Consider the following 23,235-nt stretch of genomic DNA (forward strand, 5'->3'; position numbering starts at 1 on the left):
TCGATGTGAGAGAGACACATCGATTGGTTGCCTCCCACACCCTGACTAGGGCTGGGGATTGAACCTGTAACAGGTACAACCTTTGACTAGAATCGAACCCGGGACCCTTCAGTCTGCAGACCGATGCTCTAGCCACTGAAAAAAACTGGCTAGGGGCAGAAATGGCAAATACTTAACGAGTTATATTAGATTGCACGTATGCAGCCATGTTGATACATAAAATGGCAGTTTCACACAGTTGAACCTCATAGTTCAGCACAGCTGCTTCAGTGGCCAGTGGGGAATAAAATGACCAATAGGAAAAGGACTAATAGGAACTGCAGGGAGGCTAGAAGTACCGTGGGGCAAGACTGGCCTGCCTCACAGTTCAACAGCCAGGAGTTGATGCTGTGGACAACAGGGAACCATGTGAGGTTTTAAAACAGGTAGAATCTGAGTCTTGTTTCCTCTGAAAGTGCAGATAATAGTAGGGTCTACGCCATAAGGTTGTTTTGAGGATGAAATAACCCATGTAAAGCATGCAGTGCAGCTGGACACATGGCATTAGATTGAACCATGTGAAATAAGTGCTCAAAAATATTGTTAAAATGAATTAGACTCGGCCTTTGTTCTGCCAGTGGGGGGAACAGTGAAAAACAAGTATCCTGTTAATAGGATATCCTGAATAATGGTTACACCTAACACTTAATGAACACTAGGCCAAATGGATTGTATTAAGGAGGTCCCAGCCCTGGCCTTGGAAAGCGGACACACCCACAGAGCTTCCCAAATCCATCTCCTGAGCTGCCTAATAGTGCCTCCCTCATAACAAGAGCTCTTCCAGACATTCAGCAAATGCTCCGAGTTCCCACTGTGCCCAAGCAAGTGGCTCCAGCAGTGTAGATGGGGAGGAACGTGTGACTGGAGGAGTTGGAGGCATTGCAAGTAGCATATAGATAGAGGCCCTTTCCAGTGCTTTGCCTTCAGGAGCAAGAGAAATGAGACGGTGACTGGAAGGAGATGTAGGGCAGAGTGGTGTTTTTTTGTTTTGCCTCTTGTTGGGAGAGATGCCAGCAGACCAGTAGGCTGTTAGGAATGAACCAGTAGCCAGGAAACAGCTGATGCAGAGAGGGGATGACTGCAGAGGAGCCAAGACCAAGAGCGTGAAGGGGGCACGAACCAGAGCTGGGGAGGAGCTGGCTTTAAATATAAGGATAGCCCTGGCTGGTTTGCTCAGTGGTTAAGTGTCCACTGAGGGTTGGATCCCTGGTCAAGGGCACATACCTGGGTTGCAGATTCCAACCCCGGACCTAGTATGGGCGCATGTGGGAGGCAACCAATTCTTGTGTCTCACATCGATGTTTCTCCCACCCTCCCTTTCACTCTCTCTAGAGAGCAATGGAAAAATTATCCTCGGGTGAGGATAAAAAGCAATAAATAGGATAATTGGGTCCTACGGGTCTCACGCTAAATCACTGGGTTGTTGGGATGATAAAATATGAGGGTAAAGAAAAAAGTAAAGTTCACTACGTGGAGAGCGCCGGGATGATAGCCCAGCTCACACTCTCCTAACTCCGGCCCCCTTTGCACATGCGCGGTACGCCTAGGTCGCGTCGGCACAAGTCACTCTCGCGAGAAGAGCCATGCAGGCATTAAAGATGGCGCCTCCCAGTCCCGCGGAGTCTAAGGCCCCATCCCCGTCGAGCGCGGCCAAGTCCGAGGAAGAGATGGTGCTGCCGGGGTTTCCGGACGCAGACAGTTTCGTGAAGGTGAGTTCGCGGGGCCTTGGGAAGGGGTTGGGGGAGCACCGGAAGCCGCCCAATCGAGAGTAGGCTTGGGCCCTCTGGGCGGCCGCGCGCGCACCTCAGCGGAGTCCGAGCGCCAGACAGTCTCTCACTAAACCTTCCGGGGATGGGGTCTCACGCGGACCACTGAGGGTCGCCCCGCTTCCCAGAGCCCTCGTTCTCCCAGGAGAGCCCTCTCCACAGGGGTACGGGCTTCCTTGTCACCCCCATGTCCCAGCCCTCGGGATCTCGCCCCCGCCCCGCCGGAGACACTCAACCAAGTGTCCGGAGGGGCTTGGCTGCCTGATGTTTCCCACACCTGCCTGCATCCTCTCCTGCACCAGGGACCGCTCCCCTCCCCTCTCCTGGGCTCCAGTCCTACATAACCCCAAAACCTGGGCTTACTGTCACCTGTTACAGCTGCCACCGAATCTGCCTCCTCTGGGTACCATGGAACATTGACTAATGCCTTCTCGAAGGCACACAGAGAGGGTTCATTTAAATGATTGGTGCAATGCTGCTCAACTAGGAGCAAACATAAAACTAGGTTTAAACGCCTCCTGCATGGCTCTTACAAAACCGTGAAACTAAAATAATTTGTAAGTTAGCACTACAAATTCCCCAGAACTCCACCCACATTATATCCACTTTATTTTTAGCAGATGCTATTATTAACTCATTTATTTGGCTTTGAATAAGTTCCTGGACCTCTAGCCATGGTCCTGATTGGAAGCTTTCATGCTCACCAGGGGCTGCGTACCCCACCATAAGTCAAGCTCCCACTTCCTTCGTCTTTTTCTTTTTAATATATATTTTTATTGATTTCAGAGAGAGGAAGGGGCTGCAGGAAGGGAGAGGGAGCGAGAGATAGAAACATCAATAATGTGAGAATCATTGATCGGCTGCCTCCTGCACGCCCTCTACTGGGGATGGAGCCCACAACCCGGGCCTGTGCCCTTGACTGAATCGAACCCAGGACCCTTCAGTCTACAGGTCGATGCTCTATCCACTGAGCCAAACCAGCTAGGGCTCTCTTTTCTTTCTTGGGAAACATCTATTTCACAACTCACAATGAAGTCATTTGCATTATCTATGATAGCAATGTCGGGTTTTTCCTCTCATTATCACACAGTTAAAATAGAGGACTGCTTGGCATGAACTGAACCATAAACAAGTCCAGTTGTGGGCAGTAGCCGTTATCAATTGGTCATCCGAAAGATATAGACTGTGCTTACACTGGTTTTAAATGCTTAGTGATCCTAAGTGATTTTATGAGTTTTTGTAATCCTCTCAACAACTTATGGGATAGGCACTTTTGTGATGCCTATTTTTCAAAGGAGGAAACTAAGGTCCAAATAAATGAAATAACTTACTCAAGATCGCAGTTAGTAGGTAGCAGAGTCAAGATTCAATCCCAGGCCCTTTGGAATACTAGCATACTAGTGTTATATATGTACTGGAGGCCCAGTGCACGAAATTCATGCATGGTTAGGGTCCCTGGGGGCTGCTGGCCGCTGGCCAGGGCCTCCCTTCATTCCGTGCCACCCCCTGGTGATCAGTGCACGTCATAGCGAGTGATGGAACTCCCAGTCAGTTGAACTCCCAAGGGGACGCTTTGCAAATTAGGCTTATATATAGATAGATAGATTTGTTCTTTCATTCCCCACTCTTCCAAGAATGTAAGCACCAGAACCTGGTTTCATGTCCACCATTGTATCCTGAGAGCCTGGGGTAAAATCGACACCAAATGAATATTTGTGAGATTGTATGTCTTCATCACCTAGCACAGGTGGGGAACGTCCAGCTTGCGGGCACTATAAGTCCCGCGAAATTATTTGGTCTGGCCCTGCCAAGGCATTAGTAGAGAGTTAGTTAAATGTTTGACCAAATACAGCAGGCTAATTTTTTAAAATCTTTTTTAATATATATATTTTTTTATTTCAGAGAGATAGGGAGAGGGAGAGAGAGATAGAAACATCAATAATGGAAAGAAAGTCATTGATCAGCTGCCTCCTACACACCCCTTACGGGGGATGGAGCTCGAAACCCAGGTATGTGCCCTTGACTGGAATCGATCCTGGGACCCTTCAGTCCATAGGCCGACGCTCTATCCACTGAGCCAAACCAGCTAGGGCTAGCAGGCTAATTTTTAAGTTGATCGTTTTGTATGGCCCACAAATGATGTTATACGTATCTAAAAGGCCCTTGGCAGGAAAAAGGTTCCCCACCCCTGATCCAGCACAATGTGTTGTGTATAGTCGATGTTTAAAACATGCTTGTTTTTCTGGTTTTTGGCAGTTTGCTCTTGGGTCAGTAGTGGCTGTCACCAAGGCATCTGGGGGCCTACCACAGTTTGGCGATGAGTATGATTTTTACCGAAGTTTTCCTGGCTTCCAGGTATTTTGTGAAACACAGGGAGACAGGTTGCTTCAGTGGTAAGTACTAAATACTGTTGTTGTTTTTCATGTATAAAGAAATGAATATCGTTTTCTGAAATGTGTGTGGGTTTTATTTACCATAATTTCCTGTGCTATAAAAAGCTAGGAAGTATAAAAATGATACAGTGGATTTTGATTTTATATAGGACTTGGAAACTTGGATTCAGGATTCTTTCACACAAGTCAAAGAGTCACAAGACTTAGCTTTCTGATAAGATTTTAGGACAGACAATACACAAACACTGGTCTAGCTGTTGCATGACAGATTTAGAAAATGTTTTAACTTTTATGTTAAAACAATGACTGCAGAATACATTATTTACATTGTATTATATATTTTTTAGAATTCAAAGGCAGCTTTGAATAATTTCTTCCACCCCTTCAGTTAACAGATGAGTCTTAGTGAGATATAGTGAATTTCCCAAGGCCACACTGTGTTTTTGTTTTTGTTTTATTTTTTATTTTTAGGAAGAGAGAGAAAGAGAAACATCTATGTGAGAGCAGAATTCAATCAGCTGCCTCCTCCATGTCCCCCTACAGGGGATTGAGCCCGCAACCTGGGCATATGCCCTGACCAGGAATTGAACCAGCAACCTTTAAGTGCATTGGATGATGCCCAACCAACTGAGCCACACTGGCCAGGGCCACACAATGTTTTTAATAAGAGTGCAAGTTTTATTAGTTCAATCATAAAGTATTAGAAATAGTCTGAGCCAAGCCTTTCAAGCTTTCTCCAAGACTGTAAACAAACGAATAAAAGTATACAAACTAATCTTGGTTTTCTTGTCCTTAGCATGAGCAAGGTAATGCAGTACCATGGATGTCGAAGCAACATTAAGGATCGAAGTAAAGTGACTGAGTTGGAGGACAAGTTTGATTTGCTAGTTGATACCAATGATGTTATTCTGGAAAGAGTGGTGAGTATTACACCTTACTCTTAAGATAACTAACAAATAAAGAGCTTTTGTATTATCAGAAAATGAAAAAAAAAACACACAAAAAAAAACAAGCACCTTAGGAAATGAAAAGAAAGTTTAGCATTTCTTGCCTATACCATTCCTTTCTTCTTGTAGTTGGCTTTGTCAAAAAAAAAAAAAAAAATTGCAATTGTGTTCAAGTATATCACTTCAAAATACCACTGCCCAGTGGAACCCTATTTTTAAAGTGCCTTATTATAAACCTACCTTCCAGATTTGCAAATCTTGTTTGTATTGTAAGAGAAGTAGTCTCTGGATGCAAAGCCCAACCAAAACTTAGTCTATTTTTACTGTTATTCACAATCTACTAAACACTCTGACTCACCTGATTGGAAGGGTATGTGGATCATTTGATCTAGCTTGCTGCCTTTACCCAGAATTCTACAGCAGAATATTATTTACAGAAATACACAAGAGATTATCCAAAACAAATCTAGCCCTGTGAAGGTGCTTCAGACATTTAAATCAGACTCTCCTGTCTTTTGAAGTCCTCTCTTCCATAGCCTGAATGCCCACAGGTATTTCCGTGGTTTCTCGTGTCTTCTGATTTCATGTCCCGCCATGCTACCATTTGTCACCTGGGTGCACCTCTGTTAGTGGTGTCCCAGCTAATACTTCACATCTGCTTCCATAGTACAAAGTAGGTCAGGACACGCTTCATCCTCAGCTTCATCCTCATTGCAAATACCGTACTTCTGTGTTTATTATTTGCAGTCTAAGGTATTTTTAATTATTTTGGAGGGCCACGTCACACTATTAAATCAGCTTTGACGTTTCGGCCCAATTCAGAACTGTAAAAAGAGTTGAACAAAGGTCCGGAGTGGCTGATTTCTGCCCTGTCTTTGAGCAGATAATGCTTTAATTATCTGCTCTTATATGTATCTATTCTCACATATAATTCTCTGAATATAGTTCTTAAACTTTTGGGTAATTAACTCTGTTAACCCTGAAAAGAAGATACTGAGCTAATATCTCTTCCACTCTTAGGGTATTTTACTGGATGAAGCATCAGGTGTGAATAAGAATCAACAGCCTGTCCTCCCCACAGGACTTCAGGTCCCCAAAACAATCGTGTCCAGCTGGAACCGTAAGGTGAGGGCTTCTCTCACATTCACTACAGCATCTAATGTCAGCTTTTGCTTATTCTGGTTTGCATTTCTGTTATAATTTGGATGCGGAACTGGCCACTACCTCACTCATTCTCATAAACAGATATACCTTTATTACACCCTCTTCTCTACTTTGCACACTGCCCCCCGTCCCCAGTCTCACACACACATTCATTTTTTTCCCCCCACACGTTCTTTAAATGAATGACTCTTGGAAGGCATAAATTGGAATTTATTCTTCTAATTTATTGAGTTGCTATGTTATAAAGTATTGTATTCGTTGATCATAGGCAGGAGAATATAGCAAAAAAACAAAATCTGAAACTTTCCGGCTGCTTCATGCAAAAAACATCATCCGACCTCAGCTTAAATTCCGAGAGAAGATTGACAATTCCAACACTCCATTTCGTCCTAAAATCTTCATCAAGCCCAATGCCCAGAAACCCCTCCCTCAGGGTAAGTAGTGCACACTCTGCCTAACAAAACTAGTAAAAGGGAAAAGGTCGCCCTCCCACGGTCCTTTCTTCAAAGGGAGCCAGTAACCCTCCACACCTAGACGAGATGTAAATGTGTCTGACTGGGATGTGTGTGTCACTGCTTGGGTCTCCAGCACTCTCCAGAGAAAGGCGGGAGTGCCCACAGGATCGTCCTGAGGACTTGGATGTCCCCGCTGCTCTGGCAGATTTCATCCATCAGCAGAGAACGCAGCAAGTGGAGCAGGACATGTAAGTGTTTGCCTATCTGAACTTTATGCCACATTTGCATTGCTGTTTTTAATTGAATTTATTGGGGTGACATTGGTTAATAAAATTATATAGGTCTCATCTATATATTGTATTTCTATGCCATATTTTCTTATGTCACATTTATCTTTGTGCCACATTTTCACTCTGCTTTACTTTTGTAAAATGTCTAAATGAACACACAGAATTTTTCACCTTCTCTGTGATCCTTGGTGCAGTCCTAAGAGGGGGCAGTGGCTCCCCTCGCCATTGTACGGATGTGAAAATAGAATTAGAGATGCTGACTTCGCACAGAACTTTGACCCAAGTTTTCTTAAATTGTTCTTTCTCTGTAACACTCTGCTTTTCTTGTTAGGTGGGGGTTCGAACAGTAAGCTAAGGTTCACTAATAAATTAAGGAAAAGGCATTTTTCACTGGCAGAATAAGCATTTTGGAAAACCTTTGCTTAAAACAGACAAAAGGACTTTGTCCTCAGAATAAAGAAAGAGGTGATGAAAACTGTTAGTATTGGTCTTTTTCTCACATATAGCCAGTCTGTCTGGGCACTCCTTCAGCCTCTCCGTTGTGAGGCCACAGGTTAAGTGCTAAAGAAACAAAGGTAATGAGAGATGGCCCTGCCCTCAAGGAGCCCAGAGACTCGGGATTTTCATACAAGTAGATGATGGAGGAACAGAAAAAAGACATCATTTGATACACAACCATATTTGCCCCACCCTCTCTCACTTCACAACTTTGTTATTCCAAACCACAAGGAATTAGATACTTCACATTGTATCATCCACAACACTGACCATACAGTCCTTTGCAAATAAGTGCTTAAATATTTTTAATAGATTTAATTGTCCTACTTTAAGGACAAGCGAGTATCACCTGAATTTTTTTTTTTATGCACTTCAGTTATCATTGAAATAATGATGCTTTTGCCCAGCCAGTGTGACTCAGTGGTTGAGCATCAACCTATGAACCAAGAGGTCTCTGGTTCCTTTCCCGGTCAGGGCACATTCCGGGTTGTGAGTTCAATCCCCAGTAGGGGGTGTGCAGGAGGCAACTAATTGATGTTTCTGTTTCTCCCTTCTCTCCTTTCCTCTCTCCCTAAAAAACAATTAAAAACACGTTTTAAAAAGAGAAATAATGATACTTTTTATATAGAGGAAATATTTTCACAATGGTCTTTTTTTCCGTGTATTTTTACACATTGGAGTAAAACAGTTTTACCTTGAACCATGGAATTAGTAAAAAAATACTTTGTTTGTTTGTTTGTTTTATTTACTCAGGTTTGCACACCCTTATCAATACGAACTGGATCACTTCACTCCACCGGATTCAGTCCTTCAAAAGCCACAACCCCAGGTTAGCACCCACCTTACTTTATGGCTGGTATCTGAGTAGCCCAGGAAGAATTAAACAACGAGATTAGCTGATATAATTTTGGCTTTCCCTAAATATCTTTAAAATAGTAGGTTATGACTTCGTATTATTTATTGAACTCTTAATTCATTGTGTGCTTCAGTGAAGGATGATTCTTAACATTCCTCTCTTTTTCTGCCTGGACATTTGTGACCCAGTTATATAGGCCTGTGGGAGAAACACCCTGCCATTTTGTATCTTCCCTGGATGAACTAGTGGAACTCAACGAGAAGCTCCTGAATTGTCAAGAATTTGCTATAGACTTGGAGGTAACTTGTAAATGGCTTGGAGTGAAATTTTTACATTTTCTGTGAGTTCACCTACTCGAGAAATATAAAATTAATACTGGTTTAAATCTATGCTTTGGTAAAAAGTAATTAATCCTACAACTGTGTTTCAAACTGACTGTTCAAAATCAGTAGAGGAACGCCTAGTAAAATCCGTTTTTCCTGTTCTTCCTTCTTCCCGTGTGTTTTAGCACCATTCTTACAGGAGCTTCCTGGGGCTGACCTGCCTCATGCAGATTTCCACCCGGACAGAAGACTTCATTGTTGACACCCTGGAGCTGCGAAGTGACATGTACATTCTCAACGAGAGCCTCACAGACCCAGCTATTGTCAAGGTCAGCCAGCCTTTCTCATCTCCTGCCTGTAAGCGCAAGACTTAAGTGCTTTTCAGTTTACTATTTTATTATTTCAACATAGGCCCAATAAAATTGAGAGAAATTGTTGTAATTTCCTACACTAGGGTACACACACTAAACTGCTTTTGTTTCTAAACCTCTGTTAGAACAGCTAAGACTTAGCTCATTACCACCCAGAAAAATGTTAAATCATTTTAATGACTACGGCAATGAGCCTGTGCCATCAAGATTGTTTGAACTTAATGACTACCCTTGAAGCAAGCAGAGCCGCTTCCTTAGAATCATTGGCTGTTAGCAGACTTTTAAGAGTGTGCAATTAGGAGTGTAGAAGGCTGGGGCCCAAATTAAAAGAAGCATTTAGAACGCAACCCATCTTAATCTTCCTTCTGGCATCTAATTCCATGTTCTGATAACGTAGAGGCAGAGTTCACTTCAGAGCACCGGTGTCTCCACACTGTGCTGCATGGCTCCGGCTTTGTTTGCAGGTCTTCCATGGTGCTGACTCAGACATAGAATGGCTGCAGAAAGACTTCGGGCTGTACGTCGTGAACATGTTTGATACCCATCAGGCAGCACGCCTTCTTAACCTGGGCAGGCACTCGCTCGACCATCTGCTGAAACACTACTGCAATGTGGAATCCAACAAGCAGTACCAGCTGGCTGATTGGAGAATACGGTCAGTTTGCTCCTGGCAAGGAAATAGGGGTGTAGAAGAAAGTGGGTGTTCATTAACTTCATCCATGGAGACCTGTGTTCAGCCTATAACACTGTTTGAGTCTTGAGTTGAGCTGTTTCCATTGGCATAAGTGAAACTGGAATTGTAGAATTGTGTAGGGCTGTGTTACTCTATGCTCCATGGAAGAGTGGTTGAAAGAGATGTGCCATGTCAGCATTCGTCCATGACATCTCACCTGAAACTCAGATCTCCTAATAGGGATGGTTGTATATGTGCGAGATGACCTCCCATAGGCATGAGAGTTCTAAGACACGTGGTTCGTTGAGCCTGGCCAGGCTGCTCAGTTGGTTAGAGCATTATCCCGATAGGCCAAGGTTTCGGGTTCGATCCCTGTTAAGGTTACATGCAAGAATCAGCCAATGTATGCATGCATAAGGGAAACAACAAATCAATGTTTCTTCCTTCCTCTCTAAAATCAATTAAAAAATAAGTCAATAAGTAAAAATTTAAAAAGTAAAGATAGCCTTATAATAAGTGTTTACCACAGGTTAGGGTTGTGATGGCGTTCTGCCACATTTTTTGGAATTCTTGCTCAGCTTGATCCTTTTCAGATGACTAGCTTTCTCCGTAAGTTTGCAGGGCTGTTGTATGAAGAAGCCACTAAACTTTTCTCCAATTCTGCATGTCAAAATTTATAAAGAGAATCTAAAGTCTGAGTAGAAGGTGAAAATTGACGAAATCTAAAAGCCACTACCTGCTAGTTAACCCTTGCCGTGTGCCACACACCAAGCTAAGAACTTTAGGGATGTTGTCCTGTGTGGTCCTCACAATAGCCTACGAGGGGCCTTTCCATTTTATAGGTCCGGAAAGTGAGCTCAGAGAACTCAGGTGACAAAGCCCTTATTTTCAACATCATTGTCTTGCCGCCTTTTCTACCCGGCTGTGAAACAGTGGCCTGTCCTTAGCTGTGAAAGCATCTTTGACAGCAGAGGGGGCCAAGCAAGTCTTAGCACCCACCAAGTAGACACGTTCAGTTGCTGCTGCTGCTGCTGCTGCTGCTGCTGCTGAGGGAAATGAGTGAAAGTTTCCTCTGTTGCGATTCTAGACCTCTGCCCGAGGAAATGCTGAGCTACGCCCGAGACGACACCCATTACTTGCTTTACATCTATGATAAAATGAGGCTGGAACTGTGGGAGCGAGGCAACGGCCAGCCCGTCCAGTTGCAGGTGGTGTGGCAGCGCAGCAGGGATCTCTGCCTGAAGGTAAAGCCACCAGCACATGAACCCGGGCTTCCTTCCTTCTGCTGAGGTCCCAGTTCTTTCCTTGCTCTTTACATTTATGAAGAGAGCCAAACGTTTGAAGAGCCCAGGGCACAGTTTTTTTTTAAATCTTTATTGTTGAAAATATTACATATGTCCCCTTTTTTCTCCGATTGACCCCTTCTAGCCACCACCATTTTCCCCCTCCTCTCCCCTCCCTCCCGCAGGCTTTCACCACCAGGGCACAATTTTGATCGTGAATATTGTGAAACATTTTGCAGAAATTCATCAAACCTATCTTCACGGATGAGTCCTACCTTGAACTATATAGGAAGCAAAAGAAGCATCTCAACACACAGCAGCTGACAGCCTTTCAGCTACTGTTTGCCTGGAGGGACAAAACCGCTCGGAGGGAAGATGAAAGTTATGGGTAAGGGATTAGAGATTTATTTATTTTTTTCTTTATTTTTAAAAAAAAAATTTTTTTTTAAGAGATTCTTTTAACATTTCTCTTAGACTGAGCAGATCCGGTAACAAGGAAATAATGGACTTTTTCTCTTTTTGCCATGAAAGCTGGTTACATTTTCCCCTGGGTTATAGCATTTAATGGAACTTGCTGGCTGAACTTAATGTAATTCACCCATTGTGTGTTTTGTTCCAGATACGTACTGCCAAACCACATGATGCTAAAGATAGCTGAAGAGCTGCCTAAGTGAGTCTGAGCACCTATGAACACGTTCCGACTTTCTCAGCACAGAATGTTGTCCTTCAGAAGCAAGCTTCTGTGATTTATTCCCTCGAGGCTGACTCAGAGATTAGCCTCTAAGGAAGTGCTCAAGTCCAGGAATGTAGAGCTTCTGCCCTCGGGCTGCCATTCAGGAACTGACACTTCTGAACTGGAACGTCTCAATGGTTATGCCTTATGTTGAGTCCTGTGTAAGCCTCTGAGCCTGTGGCATCGGCATCCACTTTCAAGGGATTCTCTCCAGACTAAGGCATCTCATGGTTTTAAATGTCTTATGATCTTAATTGAAGTATAAGCACAGAATCTAAATCCATAATCTTCTGTTCATCCCGTTGTGGAACTGCAGGTCAGCAGGGCTACGGTCCTGTCTGCCTGCCCCGAGAGCAGGAGGCAGGCTGTGAGAGCACCTGCTCCAGGCTCGTGCTGCAGAGTGTGTGGGAGCGGCTAGCCCCGCTTCCCTGCCATCAGTGTTTTATTTTTTTTTATTTTTTAATATATATATTTTTATTGATTTCAGAGAGGAAGGGGCAGAGAGGGAGAGAGAGAGATAGAAACATCAATGATGAGAGAGAATCACTGATAGCAGGCCTCCTGCACACCCCCAATGGGGATCGAGCCAGCAACCCGGGCATGTGCCCCCGACTGGAATCGAACCTGGGACCCCCCAGTTCCCAGGCCGACGCTCTATTCACTGAGCCAAACCAGCCAGGCCATCAGTGTTTTCTTAGTCTTCCCCTCTGCCGTAGCGCTCTGGCCCTCCCTGATCATCGCTCTTGTCTGGAAGCCTTTGAGGCTGCGTTCCTAAGTAGTGAGTTGTGTGTGTTCTTGTCTTCAGGGAACCTCAGGGCATCATAGCTTGCTGCAACCCTGTACCCCCTCTCGTACGGCAACAAATCAACGAGATGCATCTTTTAATCCAGCAAGCTCGGGACATGCCCCTGCTGAAGGTAAGAGCCTTTCTGCTGAAGGTTCCCAAGCCCGCAGGCCTGTTCTGTCTGTCAGCGTCTTACTCCTTGTAGTCTCCTACATAAAAGAGCTCTCCATTCTAAAAAACAAGGAAATAACGGGGCTTACAGTGGGAGTGTCTTTTTTATGATAGTCACTGCTAAAGCTTATCCTTCTTAGGATCTTATTTCTGATGATCTAACAGCAAGTAATGTCTAGTGACTGGGCTGGTTACCTGTTCGGAGGCAGTTAACCTCATGAATAAAATGGAAGAGGCTCTCTGGTCGGGGAGCTCAGATGTGAGTGGTAGTGCCCTGACGAGGGTAGTGGTCACAAACAGGAAAGGAAAGGGCAGGTACAAGAAGCACCGTGAGAAGAAAAGCGGATGGTGAAAACAGCTGCCGTTTCTCTCTGAGCGCTGCGCTAAGGACTGCCGAGGGCTCTCTGAATGGCAGGTGGATTTGGGTATAATGGAAGTGGAGTCAAAGACAGCTCACTCCAAACCTGAAGCCCAGGGGACGAGGACGCTAAGGAGAACGGGTGGTTCCGAAAGAGCTGCTGTGTGTGCGTGTGCTGCTCAGGTGCCAGTGTGTGTGCGCTCCTGTGTGGTACCTGTTCACGTAGGTTTGCATGTTTGATTTGTGTTGTGTTGTGTTGTGTTGGGACAGTTTTTAATGTGTTGCCTCAGTAGCATTATAATATGTGCTAAATCATGTTTGTAAATTTTTGGACGATTATTGATTCAGGAAGACTTAGAATCAGCTCCCTGGAGGTGAAAAAGAAGAGACCCTGAAGATAAACACATTTGAAGTTTCATGTTACTAGTAAAATGTCTTAGCTCCACAGTTTGTCCACGTAAAGAGCGAAACCCGGGTTCCTAGAGAAGACTCTTCTTGGGCTCTTTGGAAACCTTCTCTGTGCCTCGTCATGATAGAGGGCCTACTCTTTCATCCTGCAGATAACGGTGGGGCACTCAGCAGTGACAGTGCCAGGCACTGGGACGGATGAAGGGCTGAAGGAAATCTCTGAGCTCTTGAAAAGCACAGTCTAGTGAAGGGACACAGTCTGTGCTGAGGAACAAATGTGTGTGGCATCGAGTTCAGCCACTTTCCTAATTCTCTCTGTTTCTCCTGTGTAGTCTGAAGTAGCGGCTGGAGTGAAGAAGAGTGGACCGCTGCCCGCTCCTGAGGTACAGTGACGTGTCTGCTGTCTCGTCCCCCTGGAGGAGAGTGGTCCAAGCCAGTGCAAAATAAACGTCCTGACAGGAGCGCCTGCGTGCTGGCAGGCGTTTCATTGCACCTGTTGGTTTCTTTTCGATGCAGAGATTGGAGAATGTTCTCTTTGGACCTCATGACTGCTCCCACGCCCCTTCAGATGGCTATCCTGTCACCCCAGCCAACGGTAATGTCGAGGCCTCTGGAGTCTGGAGAGGCTGGGAAGCGGGTACACAGCCCCGTAGGCTCTGACCATGCTGCCTTCCTTCCCTCTAGGGCCTGTGCCGGTGCAGAAACAGGCAAGCCTCTTCCCTGCCGGAGGAGAGGACGAGGCCCTGCTGGACTCCAAATGCCTTATCGCTACCGCTGTCATCACATTATTCAACGTGAGTCATACAGCAACGTCAGCGAGGTGACGTAGACCCACAGAAATGTACTGCGTTTTTATGCCTGGCGGGTTGCTTCCACCCCTGAAACTAATGCCAAAAGTAAGACCCAGCAGCGGTGGGGAGAGGCATGGAGGCAGATCACAAGGTGGTTTGCTCCTCTGGACAAGGGGCTCCATGAGAGGTGGGTAGAGGATGCTTCTTGAGTGAGCTCCGTGTGAAGAAAGTCGCAAGGAAGGATTGGCATCTTGATGCTCACTGATGCCTGGGAGGGAGGAGGGCGTGGGCCAGTGATGCACAGCAGGACTATTTCCATACTGCCACCGATTCCCGGGAGGGACGGAGTGAGCTCTCTGATGAACCGCAGAGTGTCCTGCGCATACCTCCCTGCCTAGTGCCAGCCCACCGGGGTGTGTGTGGGATAGAGAGAACTTTGACAAGCTTTCCTCCACGGTGGCTCCTTAGACAGTGAGGAACAGGATACACAGGCACCAGTAAGTGGGGTGAGATTCGTTTCCCGTTCCAGAAAGAGGCTGAGTAATGGTAGGTAGTGACTCTGTTCAGTCTGCAGACAGTATGGCCAACCCGGCCAGGCTGTGCTTCTGGAATGTACACGGTTGTGACAGAGCTTATCCCAGTCTGTCCCACCCAGCAGGCTTCTTGTTCCTGCCAGTGACTTGGCTACAGGTTCTTTGCAAAAGAAAGTTCAAGGTGCATTTGTTAGTCAGGATGGATGATCCCTGGAATGACCAGGATAGACGGCTAAAGCTCTAAATGCTGCAGGCAGCTGATGTGGCAGAAAGGAAACATCATAATTTCTAGAAAGAAAGAGCCAAGAAAGAGAAGCATAGTACAGTCCACTTAGATAGAGACACATATTAAGCTTAACGTACGTTCCGATGGCAAAAAGCTGCTGGCTCAGCGGGTTTCAGGATCCCAGTTCGCAGCCATGCTGTCACACTGGAGTGCTGGGCCAAAGCCAGGAGGGGAAATGCCGCCCGCAGAGCGTACTGCCTGGGAGTTAGCTTTCTGTTCCCTTAATTACAAACATTTAGACCAGGTCTTGCTTCAGTAATTCATGAGGAAAGAAGTCTGGAAGCTTTAGCTGACCACAGAGGTAATGAGCCGTCAGGGTGATGAGGCAGCGCACAGTGTGAGCGTGCCCTGTGGCCATGGGAACATGGAGGTGCCCGCTCGGGCTGAAGGAGGCCGTGCTCTCCCTGTGCTCTGAGTGGCGGGGACTGACAACAGGATAGCACACGTTTTATGAACGTACTTGGAAGCAGCAGTCTGCTGCATAATGTCATTGATTACTCAGAAAGGTGTATAATTACAAATTTCAGGTAAGTGTTGGGTTATGACCTGAAGGTCTAGAGCAGACAGACCTGGGTTTACACCCTTGTTCTGCCTGTTAGCTCTAAGGCTCTGGAAGTCTTACCTCTCCAAGCCTCAGTTTCCTCATCTGGAAGATGGTGAGAACAGCACCACCTACCTCCCAGGTTGTAAGGGCTTTTCTAACTATATATTAAACACTACAGGGTGCTATTACAGGCTAGTATAGTGGTTCATAAATGGGAGGGGCTCTTAGACATTAGCCATTATTATTCTCTTGCTTGCATCTTAATGTCACAAAATGATTACAGTTATAAGTGATTGTTTTCTGTCTGTTTCTGCAGGAACCTAGTGCTGAAGAAAACGGAAAGGCTCCGCGAACAGTGGCACAGAAGAAAGCCCAGAGCATAATGGAGTCCTTTGAAAACCCATTCCGGATGGTAAGTGTTAGGGCTGACAGGGGCTGTTGGTCTGGAAAGGAAGAGAGGGTGCAGGGTGTGGGTTGTCCCCAGTGTCCCGGTGGGGAGTCGAGGTCTTCTGACACGAAACCAACAGGAATACCTCCTTTGAGTGCCAATGAACTAAGGCCAGGTTGACGCTTTGAGCTGAGGCCTCCTGAGATGAAACTGACCAGAAATCCCCTCTGGGTACCCTGAAGCCTGGGTCCGGATTCCATTTTTTACAGCATTTAACATGATTGTTTCCATTTCTCCAGTTTCTGCCTTCGATAGAACACCACGCTCACATTTCTCAGGCAGCAAAGTTTGACCCGTCATCAAAAATCTATGAAGTAAGTGGATTTGTCATCCTTTCTAAGACTGACTTTCTAAGAAAGGGAGACTCCTTAATTATTTGAACCAAGTTTCTGTTTTAAACAAACCCATCTGCAAACCCCCTGAAAATGAATGCGAAACCCTTTTTATACAAGCATTTCTCCAGAGAGAGGGCCAGGCCTTTAATCCGGTTCTCAGGAGCTTTGGGGAAAACCCTTTAAGAAACAGGTCTTCGTGGGGGAGGTTTTGGTTTGTTTTTATTTTTTTGTGCTTTTTTTCTTTTCATTGAGGTTTAATTTATATGTAGTAAAGTGCCCAGATGTTAAATGTACAGCTTTATGCATTTTTATGTGTGAATATTAATTTAAGGCTCTTAAAGGTGACAGCTTAAATTTTAAAACACTCTGTTTTATATTGTTTGGTTTGTTTTTAACAGCATTATGAATAAGAATAAGAAAACACCTTCCCTGGATCCCCATGAGATGTTCCTGGGAGCCAGCGTGTTAATTGCTAACAGCCTTCTTCCTCCCTGCAGGAAGTGCCTGCTCTGATCAGATGGGTGGCCTGGCTCCCTCTGCTCACCAGCACCGCCCGAGAATCAGGCCAAAACCCTGATGGGCCTCAGCCCTGTCGCTGGTTGTTAGCTTGTTGTTTTTAGAAATGGGGAGTCAGGCAGAGGTTTTGCCTTCTCTCCTCTTCCCCCTCTGGGTGTGGCACACTCAACAGCCCTCCATCCCTTACCGCGCTTACATCTCCCACCGCCTAGATGCGCTCTCAGGCCGCAGGTAAATGTGCTGTCACAGAGGAGCACTCAGGCCTGCAGAGGTCCTGCCCGAGTTCCAGCTCCACCGTTTACTAACCGTGTGTGTCCCTCCGGACAAGTTACTTAGCTTCTCTGAGCCTGTTGTTCCCAGGACGGTGGAAGGGGTTGAATGATGATATGAAAGCCTCTGGCCCAGTGCCTGGAACAGTTGTATCTTGTCCTTCTTAATAAGTATTATAAATAAAGCCAGCATGAGATTTTATTTTTGTGTCATCAGATTTGGAATTTATGACTTAGAATGTGTGTAGTGACTAGGCTAGCATGCCCTGCATCGCCTCATTAAAAAAAATAAAGCATTCCTAGGTGACTGAGTTTTGGAGTTTTTTTGTTTTGTTTTCATTATAGATCAGCAACCGTTGGAAGCTGGCAAGCCAGGTACAGGTACAAAAAGAATCTAAAGAAACTGCCAAGAAGAAGGCAGCTGAGCAAACAGGTAGCATTCACTTCCTTGTAAACCCAGCCACTCAGATGTTGGTTAAAGAGTAGCCCCGGTGCATCATTCTGTTACTCAGTCATTCGACAAAGTGCCAGACACAGCAGTGAACAAGACAGACACAGCCGCTGCCCTGTGGAGCGTGCCTTCTCCTGGGACAGTGGACAATAAACCCCTCAATGTATGTTCTGTCAGATGGCAGTAGGCATTACACAGAGAGAGAGGTAGGAGGTGCCGGGTGGTGAGGTGGAGGGGACTCGGGAGAGAGGCAGGGGCTGAGGACGTAGCTGAGCACTCCCGGTGAGCTGGGCGGCCTCGGAGGCGGGGAGCGGAGGAGTGCCAAGAGCTGACTTCGCTTTGGAAAGGGCACTCTGGCTGCTGCGTAGGGAGCAGAGTGTAGAGGGCAGGGGCGGGAGCCCGGTGAGGAGACAAGGTGGTCATCCAGGTGAGGGGGTGCTGGCTGGGCAGTGTGGCAGCAGAGGAGGGGGTGGAAGTTGTCAGAACTGGAGGTTCCTGTGGTAGAGCCGACAGCACTTGGTGATGAGTCGGATGTGGTATGTGAGGGAAAGGAAGGCGTAGTGGGTGCAAGAGGGTTCTGTCCTGAGCAGCTAGAAAGATGGGGTCTCCATCAGGAGGAGGGAGCCTGTTTGATGCCGAAGAGGTTTTGGTTCTGGTCCTTGCCATGCTGTGGTTGAGAGTCGTATTGACATCTTCAGAGATGACAAGAAGGCCGTTGGTGTTGGGTGTGGGTTCTTGGGGGAGAACCAGGTCTGGGCGGGGGGTGGTCATCATCGTGTCAGATTGAGAACAGTGGCCCCCCCTGCAGAGGCTGGGGAGCGAGGTGGAACCAGCCCAGGAGGCTGAGCAGCAGGGAGGGTGCCCTCCACTGGTAACCCGTGGACGGGTCAGGCAGGTGGGGATGGAGCCCTGGCCTGAGTCGGCAGCTCCATAGACAGTTCTCTCTCTTGCAGCTGCCCGGGACCAGGCCACCGAGGAGTACAAAGTGGCGGCGGAGCAGGCCGTGTCTGTCCGGCGGCAGGCTGCCGTACGTGCTGGCTTTTCTGCTTGGTCTTTTGAGGAACGAGATGCCCCGGGTCATTGTCAGGATTTTCCTCAAATATCAGGAGGACTTACCCTCTGCCTCGAATTAAATGCTCGTGTCCTTCCAGTTCATTTTGGCTTGCCAATTAGTGCCTGCCTCATTTCCCCTCAAAAAAGTTGACTTGTAATGCCGTTGGGTGGTTTCTTCCCCTGTGCTTGTATACTAGTAAATAAGCCACCCCGCCTGACCAGCGGTAGATAGGAATTGAAGCCCACAGTGTCCTCTGCCCCCATAAATACTCTTCCTCACCCCAGAGTGCCTGGAAGGCTGGGCCCCGGCCTTTCTTAAATGGCCCGTGTTGTCTCTGCTCACTCCCCGGCCCACACCCCTCTATCCCTGCTCGATCTTACCGCACAGTAGGCACCTGAATCCCTACAGTGTGCTCACAGCAGAGGCCCGCAGGGCTGCCTCCTCTCATGTACCTCCCTCTCCTTCCTGTGGGTGTGTTCAACCTACAGCTAGAAAACGCCGCCATGAAGAGAGAGCGAGTAACAAGTGACCCAGGGACCACAGAACAGAAACAGGAGAAGAAACGGCTCAAAGTTTCCAAGAAGCCGAAAGACCCAGACGCGCCGGAAAAAGATTTTACCCCTTATGACTACAGCAAGTCAGACTTCAAGGCTTTTGCTGGTGAGGCCACACCTGCTGCCCGGTTGGGTGTCTGTCCAGGTCAGATGAAGGGCGGCTGTAGAGGAAAGACAGCAGGACTCGGTCACAGACAGCCTTGCCCAAGACATGCACAGCCCACCCTTAGGAGAGCAATCCAGAGAAACAGCAGTGACAGGGAGAAACCCATCCCCCACTACCACCACCTGCCACCGGAGTGACTTGCACCAGCCACTAGAGTGGTTTAGCAAGAAGGCATCCATTCTACAGTGGCTGCACCCTTCCTCACCGTAGCCCGTGTCCAAAAACAGTTTCTTACAGACACACAGTTTCTCAAAGCTCTTGTTTGTGGGAAAAACCCGATGCCCATGGTGCGAAGCTCTGGTTTTGGAGCCTTAGCCTGTGAGAGCCCATCTACTTTGAAGGCTGCGGATGGCATTCCTGACCATCAGCCTCCTTGCCAATGTGTCCCTGTGAAGAGAGAGAAGGCAGGGCTGATGGTCACCTCAGTCCAAGTTAGGGACACTGGCACCATCCAGCACACACGGACCTGAACGGGTTTCCTTGATGTAAAAGTGGCCAGTGCTTTAGCATCCGCCCTGACCCCTGAGGACAGGTCTGTGAGAAAGCCTGGCCGTCCGCTGCCCTTTTCTCCTGGGAACCTGGCGTGAATTGACATCAGCCATACGTCCCTTCTCATGAAGGGCAGCAGCCGACAGCCCACACTTGCAGTGATGAGCGCCCAGCCCAGCAGTGAGCCTGCCATGTGTGTTAACTCACTCACATGATCACTCTTACCTTTCAGGAAGCAGCAAACCCAAACCTTCTTCCCAGTTTGATCCAAATAAGCAGACCCCGTCTGGCAAGGTAAGAAAGACACTTGCGATTTCCAGCGAGTGCCTGCTGCTTGTTTTTTACTGCTTCTATGGCTGGGAAGACCGGTCCATCCAGGAATCCTCTTGCATGTCTTTTCCCTCACCTCATTTCTTCCCAGGCACAGACAATACACACCAGTGATTCCAGCAGTTAAAAAAAATTTAAGAGATTATAAAGGCTGGTGTGTGGTTTTAAAGGGTGTTTTTCTGCGTTTGCTACCATGGGAATTATAGCTGCAGGCCAGAAACACCCCTGGTGCCGGCACAAGCCTGTATTTGCCCCGTGTGGGTGTCGGTGCCAGGCAGAGCCAAATGGGGCTGAGAATTTGGCATGTGGAGCATGAGGCCCGGGAGGAGCCCTCCAGTTCCTTTCATAGCTCATCTTGTCTTTGTGCTTCTTACCTTTTCAGAAATGTCTTGCAGCCAAAAAACTGAAACAGCCCATGGGAAACAAAAGCATGTCCTTTCCGACTGGAAAGTCAGACAGGTATGTAGTGGAGGCTCCGATGGCTCAACGGGAGGATGCTCAGCCTCTCAGGACCACGGCCCCCCTTTGACTTTGGGAAAACGGAGATGGCAGAGGGGAAGTGATTGTGGGATGCCACCTGTCAGTCTCAGCCACCGTCCCAGGGCCCACATGCCCGTCCTCCTCAGCTCTCTCCACCCATTACCAGTTTCCCAGGGCCACCTCAGAGCAAATAGGATTGAAGTTTCCCTAGATGAGCCTGTTTCAGAGGAAAGAAAACAAACCAGATGTTGAGAATTTAAATCCTAATCCTTAGAGCAGACCCTGAGATCAAAGGACCCCTAGGTGGGGAACCTCCTCTCCCGAGGGCCATTTGGATATTTATAACATCATTCAAGGGCCATACAAAATTATCAATTTAAAAATTAGCTTGTTACATTTAGTCATACATTTAATTAACTCACCCCTAATGCCTTGGCAGGGCCAGACCAAATGACTTCGTGTGGCCTGTGGGCCGGACGTTCCCCACCCCTGCCCCAGGTGTGCATGATGAAGAAGGAACCTGCCTTTAGATCTTGGTCAGCTCAGCCAACCCCTGTTGGGCCAGCCCACCCACACATGGAGGAGGGGGGTGGGTAGTTGCTGCCCTTCTCATTCTCCTGGATGCCAAACAAGCTATTCTCCCTCAGTTCTGCATCATCAGTGTCCGCAGCATTTTATAAATCAGCTGAGAACAAACATCCGTCCAAACTGAAAGAAGTAACTTGTTTTCATGCTGTCTCTGCAGGGGTTTCAGGCACAATTGGCCAAAGAGATAGTGTTGGAAGAGAACCTCGGGATCCCCCAGTGGACTGGAAGCACCAAATGGTGGTGCTGGTTTTGTACAGACTCATTTTTAAACCATTAAAAATAATTCTTACTGGAAGGAAACTGGTTCCTGGCTTTTCCTTTGCTGCCACCACAGCGCTGGCAGGAGAGGGCAGATCCCACCCTGTTCAGATCAACACCTCAGCTGTCTGTGGGTAAGTACGGCCTTGGGGGCTACTGTGATTTCCGGAGAAATCCCGAACCCCCCCCCCCCCCCCAAAGAGGAATGAACGAGGAGACTCCCCGGACTCTGCAAAGGGCGACATCCACAAGGCAGGGAGCGCCATGCTCAGCTGGCTCCGTGTCAGGAAGGTCCGGGGCCGTTTCCTCCCTTCACACGCCTCCAGGTGAGGTGAAGGAGGCCCAGTGGTAACAATGCCAATGGGAGGCGGAGCTGGCAGGGCGAGGCAGAGCCCACAGGGCCCCGGGCGGGCCTGCTCCTTCCCTGTTCCTTTCTGTTGTTTGTTTGTTTGTTTTTAACTTCGTTTATTGCCAATTATAAAATCATAGCATGTTCATTATAGGAAGTAAGGAAAACAAAAAAGGAAAGAAAATTAAATCATTTATAATCCTACCACATGGAGATAACTTACAATATTTTGATATAAAGGCTTTTTACTATGTGTAAATATATTTAATGCATAAACTTGGATTTCTGTATCTACTGGGGCTTTTTTTACCTGTAAGGAGTCTCACTATAGAATGGGTTTTAGCTAACCCCCTTTATTCAACATACAGGTTTCCATTTTTGTACTCTTAAAATGATACTGCATGGAACTGGTATACATTTGTGATCCAGTCTCCAGTTACTTCTTTCGAATATTATTTGATTTTCGTCCGAGCTGGGCAATTAAATTTAAAAAACCACACAGAATAATACCATTTTTCCTCCCTCACAAATACTGAAACAAGGAACCTATTTTCTTGGAACTTTTTTCCACGAATTATCTAGAGGGCTGGCTGCCATACCCTGTGGGCTTCTGGGCCAAATCAGACATCACTCTGCCCCGGAGAGGGACCCATGGAGCAGGACAGCCCTGTCCCAGAGTGGGCTCGGCTTTGTAGTAGCTAGGACTCCAATGGTTGAAACTGATAGAAAAGCCAGGCTATCAGTGGCTTAGCAAAATAGATGTTTCCTTCTCCTTCTCTTCTGTAAATATAGTCAGTCCAACTTGCAGCCCTCAGACTCTGGCTCCCATCTTGTTGCTTGAACACATTGGATTACCAATGAGATCCACCTCATGGCCAAGTAACAGTCCTAGCTCCGTCCGTTCATCCTCATTCCCGTCAGCTGGAAGGAAGGGAGGAGATAGCACCCAGCCTCCCTTTAAAAGGATTCTGCCCATTTCCACTTCCCACTGGCCACAACTTAAGTCGCAGGACCACAGCACAGGATGCTGGGAAGTAATTTCAGTGCCCACATGCCCAGCTAAAAAGCCAGAATTGGCCCAGCCGGTGTGGTTCAGTGGTTGAGTGCTGACCCATGAACCAAGAGGTCACAGTTCGATTCCCCGTCAGGGAACATGCCCTGTTGCAGGCTCGGTCCCCAATAGGGGGCATACAGGAGGCAGCCAATGGATGTTTCTCTCAATGATGTTTCTCTATCCCTTTCCCTTCTTTCTCTAAAATAAAAAAATATATATATATTTTTT

General features: G+C 47.0%; 1 protein-coding gene across 2 annotated transcripts; it reads left to right on the top strand.

Annotated features, from left to right (window-relative positions):
* The first annotated feature begins 1,615 nt into the window (after positions 1 to 1,615).
* On the top strand, positions 1,616 to 21,641 carry EXOSC10 (exosome component 10). 2 transcript variants are annotated; one of them, XM_079777206.1, is made up of 25 exons: positions 1,616 to 1,748; positions 4,062 to 4,198; positions 4,995 to 5,118; positions 6,166 to 6,270; positions 6,578 to 6,743; positions 6,898 to 7,012; positions 8,306 to 8,381; positions 8,597 to 8,707; positions 8,917 to 9,060; positions 9,567 to 9,757; positions 10,863 to 11,019; positions 11,298 to 11,446; positions 11,678 to 11,728; positions 12,597 to 12,708; positions 13,845 to 13,895; positions 14,029 to 14,107; positions 14,197 to 14,306; positions 15,983 to 16,078; positions 16,354 to 16,428; positions 17,580 to 17,667; positions 18,639 to 18,712; positions 19,228 to 19,399; positions 20,181 to 20,242; positions 20,661 to 20,737; positions 21,504 to 21,641. In XM_079777206.1, exons 1-25 carry the CDS (start codon positions 1,623 to 1,625, stop codon positions 21,532 to 21,534), a joined length of 2,679 nt encoding a protein of 892 aa, XP_079633332.1. In that variant the 5' UTR covers positions 1,616 to 1,622; the 3' UTR covers positions 21,535 to 21,641. The 2 variants fall into 2 exon arrangements, with proteins under 2 accessions (XP_079633332.1, XP_079633333.1); XM_079777207.1 differs by lacking the exons at positions 17,580 to 17,667; positions 18,639 to 18,712; positions 19,228 to 19,399; ... (1 more) ...; positions 20,661 to 20,737; positions 21,504 to 21,641 and adding an exon at positions 16,848 to 17,546.
* Positions 21,642 to 23,235: the final 1,594 nt, after the last annotated feature.

Source organism: Cnephaeus nilssonii (assembly GCF_951640355.1).
Source record: "Cnephaeus nilssonii genome assembly, chromosome: 7".
NCBI classification, from domain to species: Eukaryota; Metazoa; Chordata; class Mammalia; order Chiroptera; family Vespertilionidae; genus Cnephaeus; species Cnephaeus nilssonii.

Bases quoted from the DNA above. Each gene is read 5' to 3' on its own strand.
- EXOSC10 (XM_079777206.1), top strand. From the start codon at position 1,623: ATGCAGGCATTAAAGATGGCGCCTCCCAGTCCCGCGGAGTCTAAGGCC. The intron at 9,061-9,566 runs GTCAGCCAGCCT...CTTTGTTTGCAG, and splicing joins CAGACCCAGCTATTGTCAAG to GTCTTCCATGGTGCTGACTC. The intron at 19,400-20,180 runs GTGAGGCCACAC...CTTACCTTTCAG, and splicing joins AGACTTCAAGGCTTTTGCTG to GAAGCAGCAAACCCAAACCT.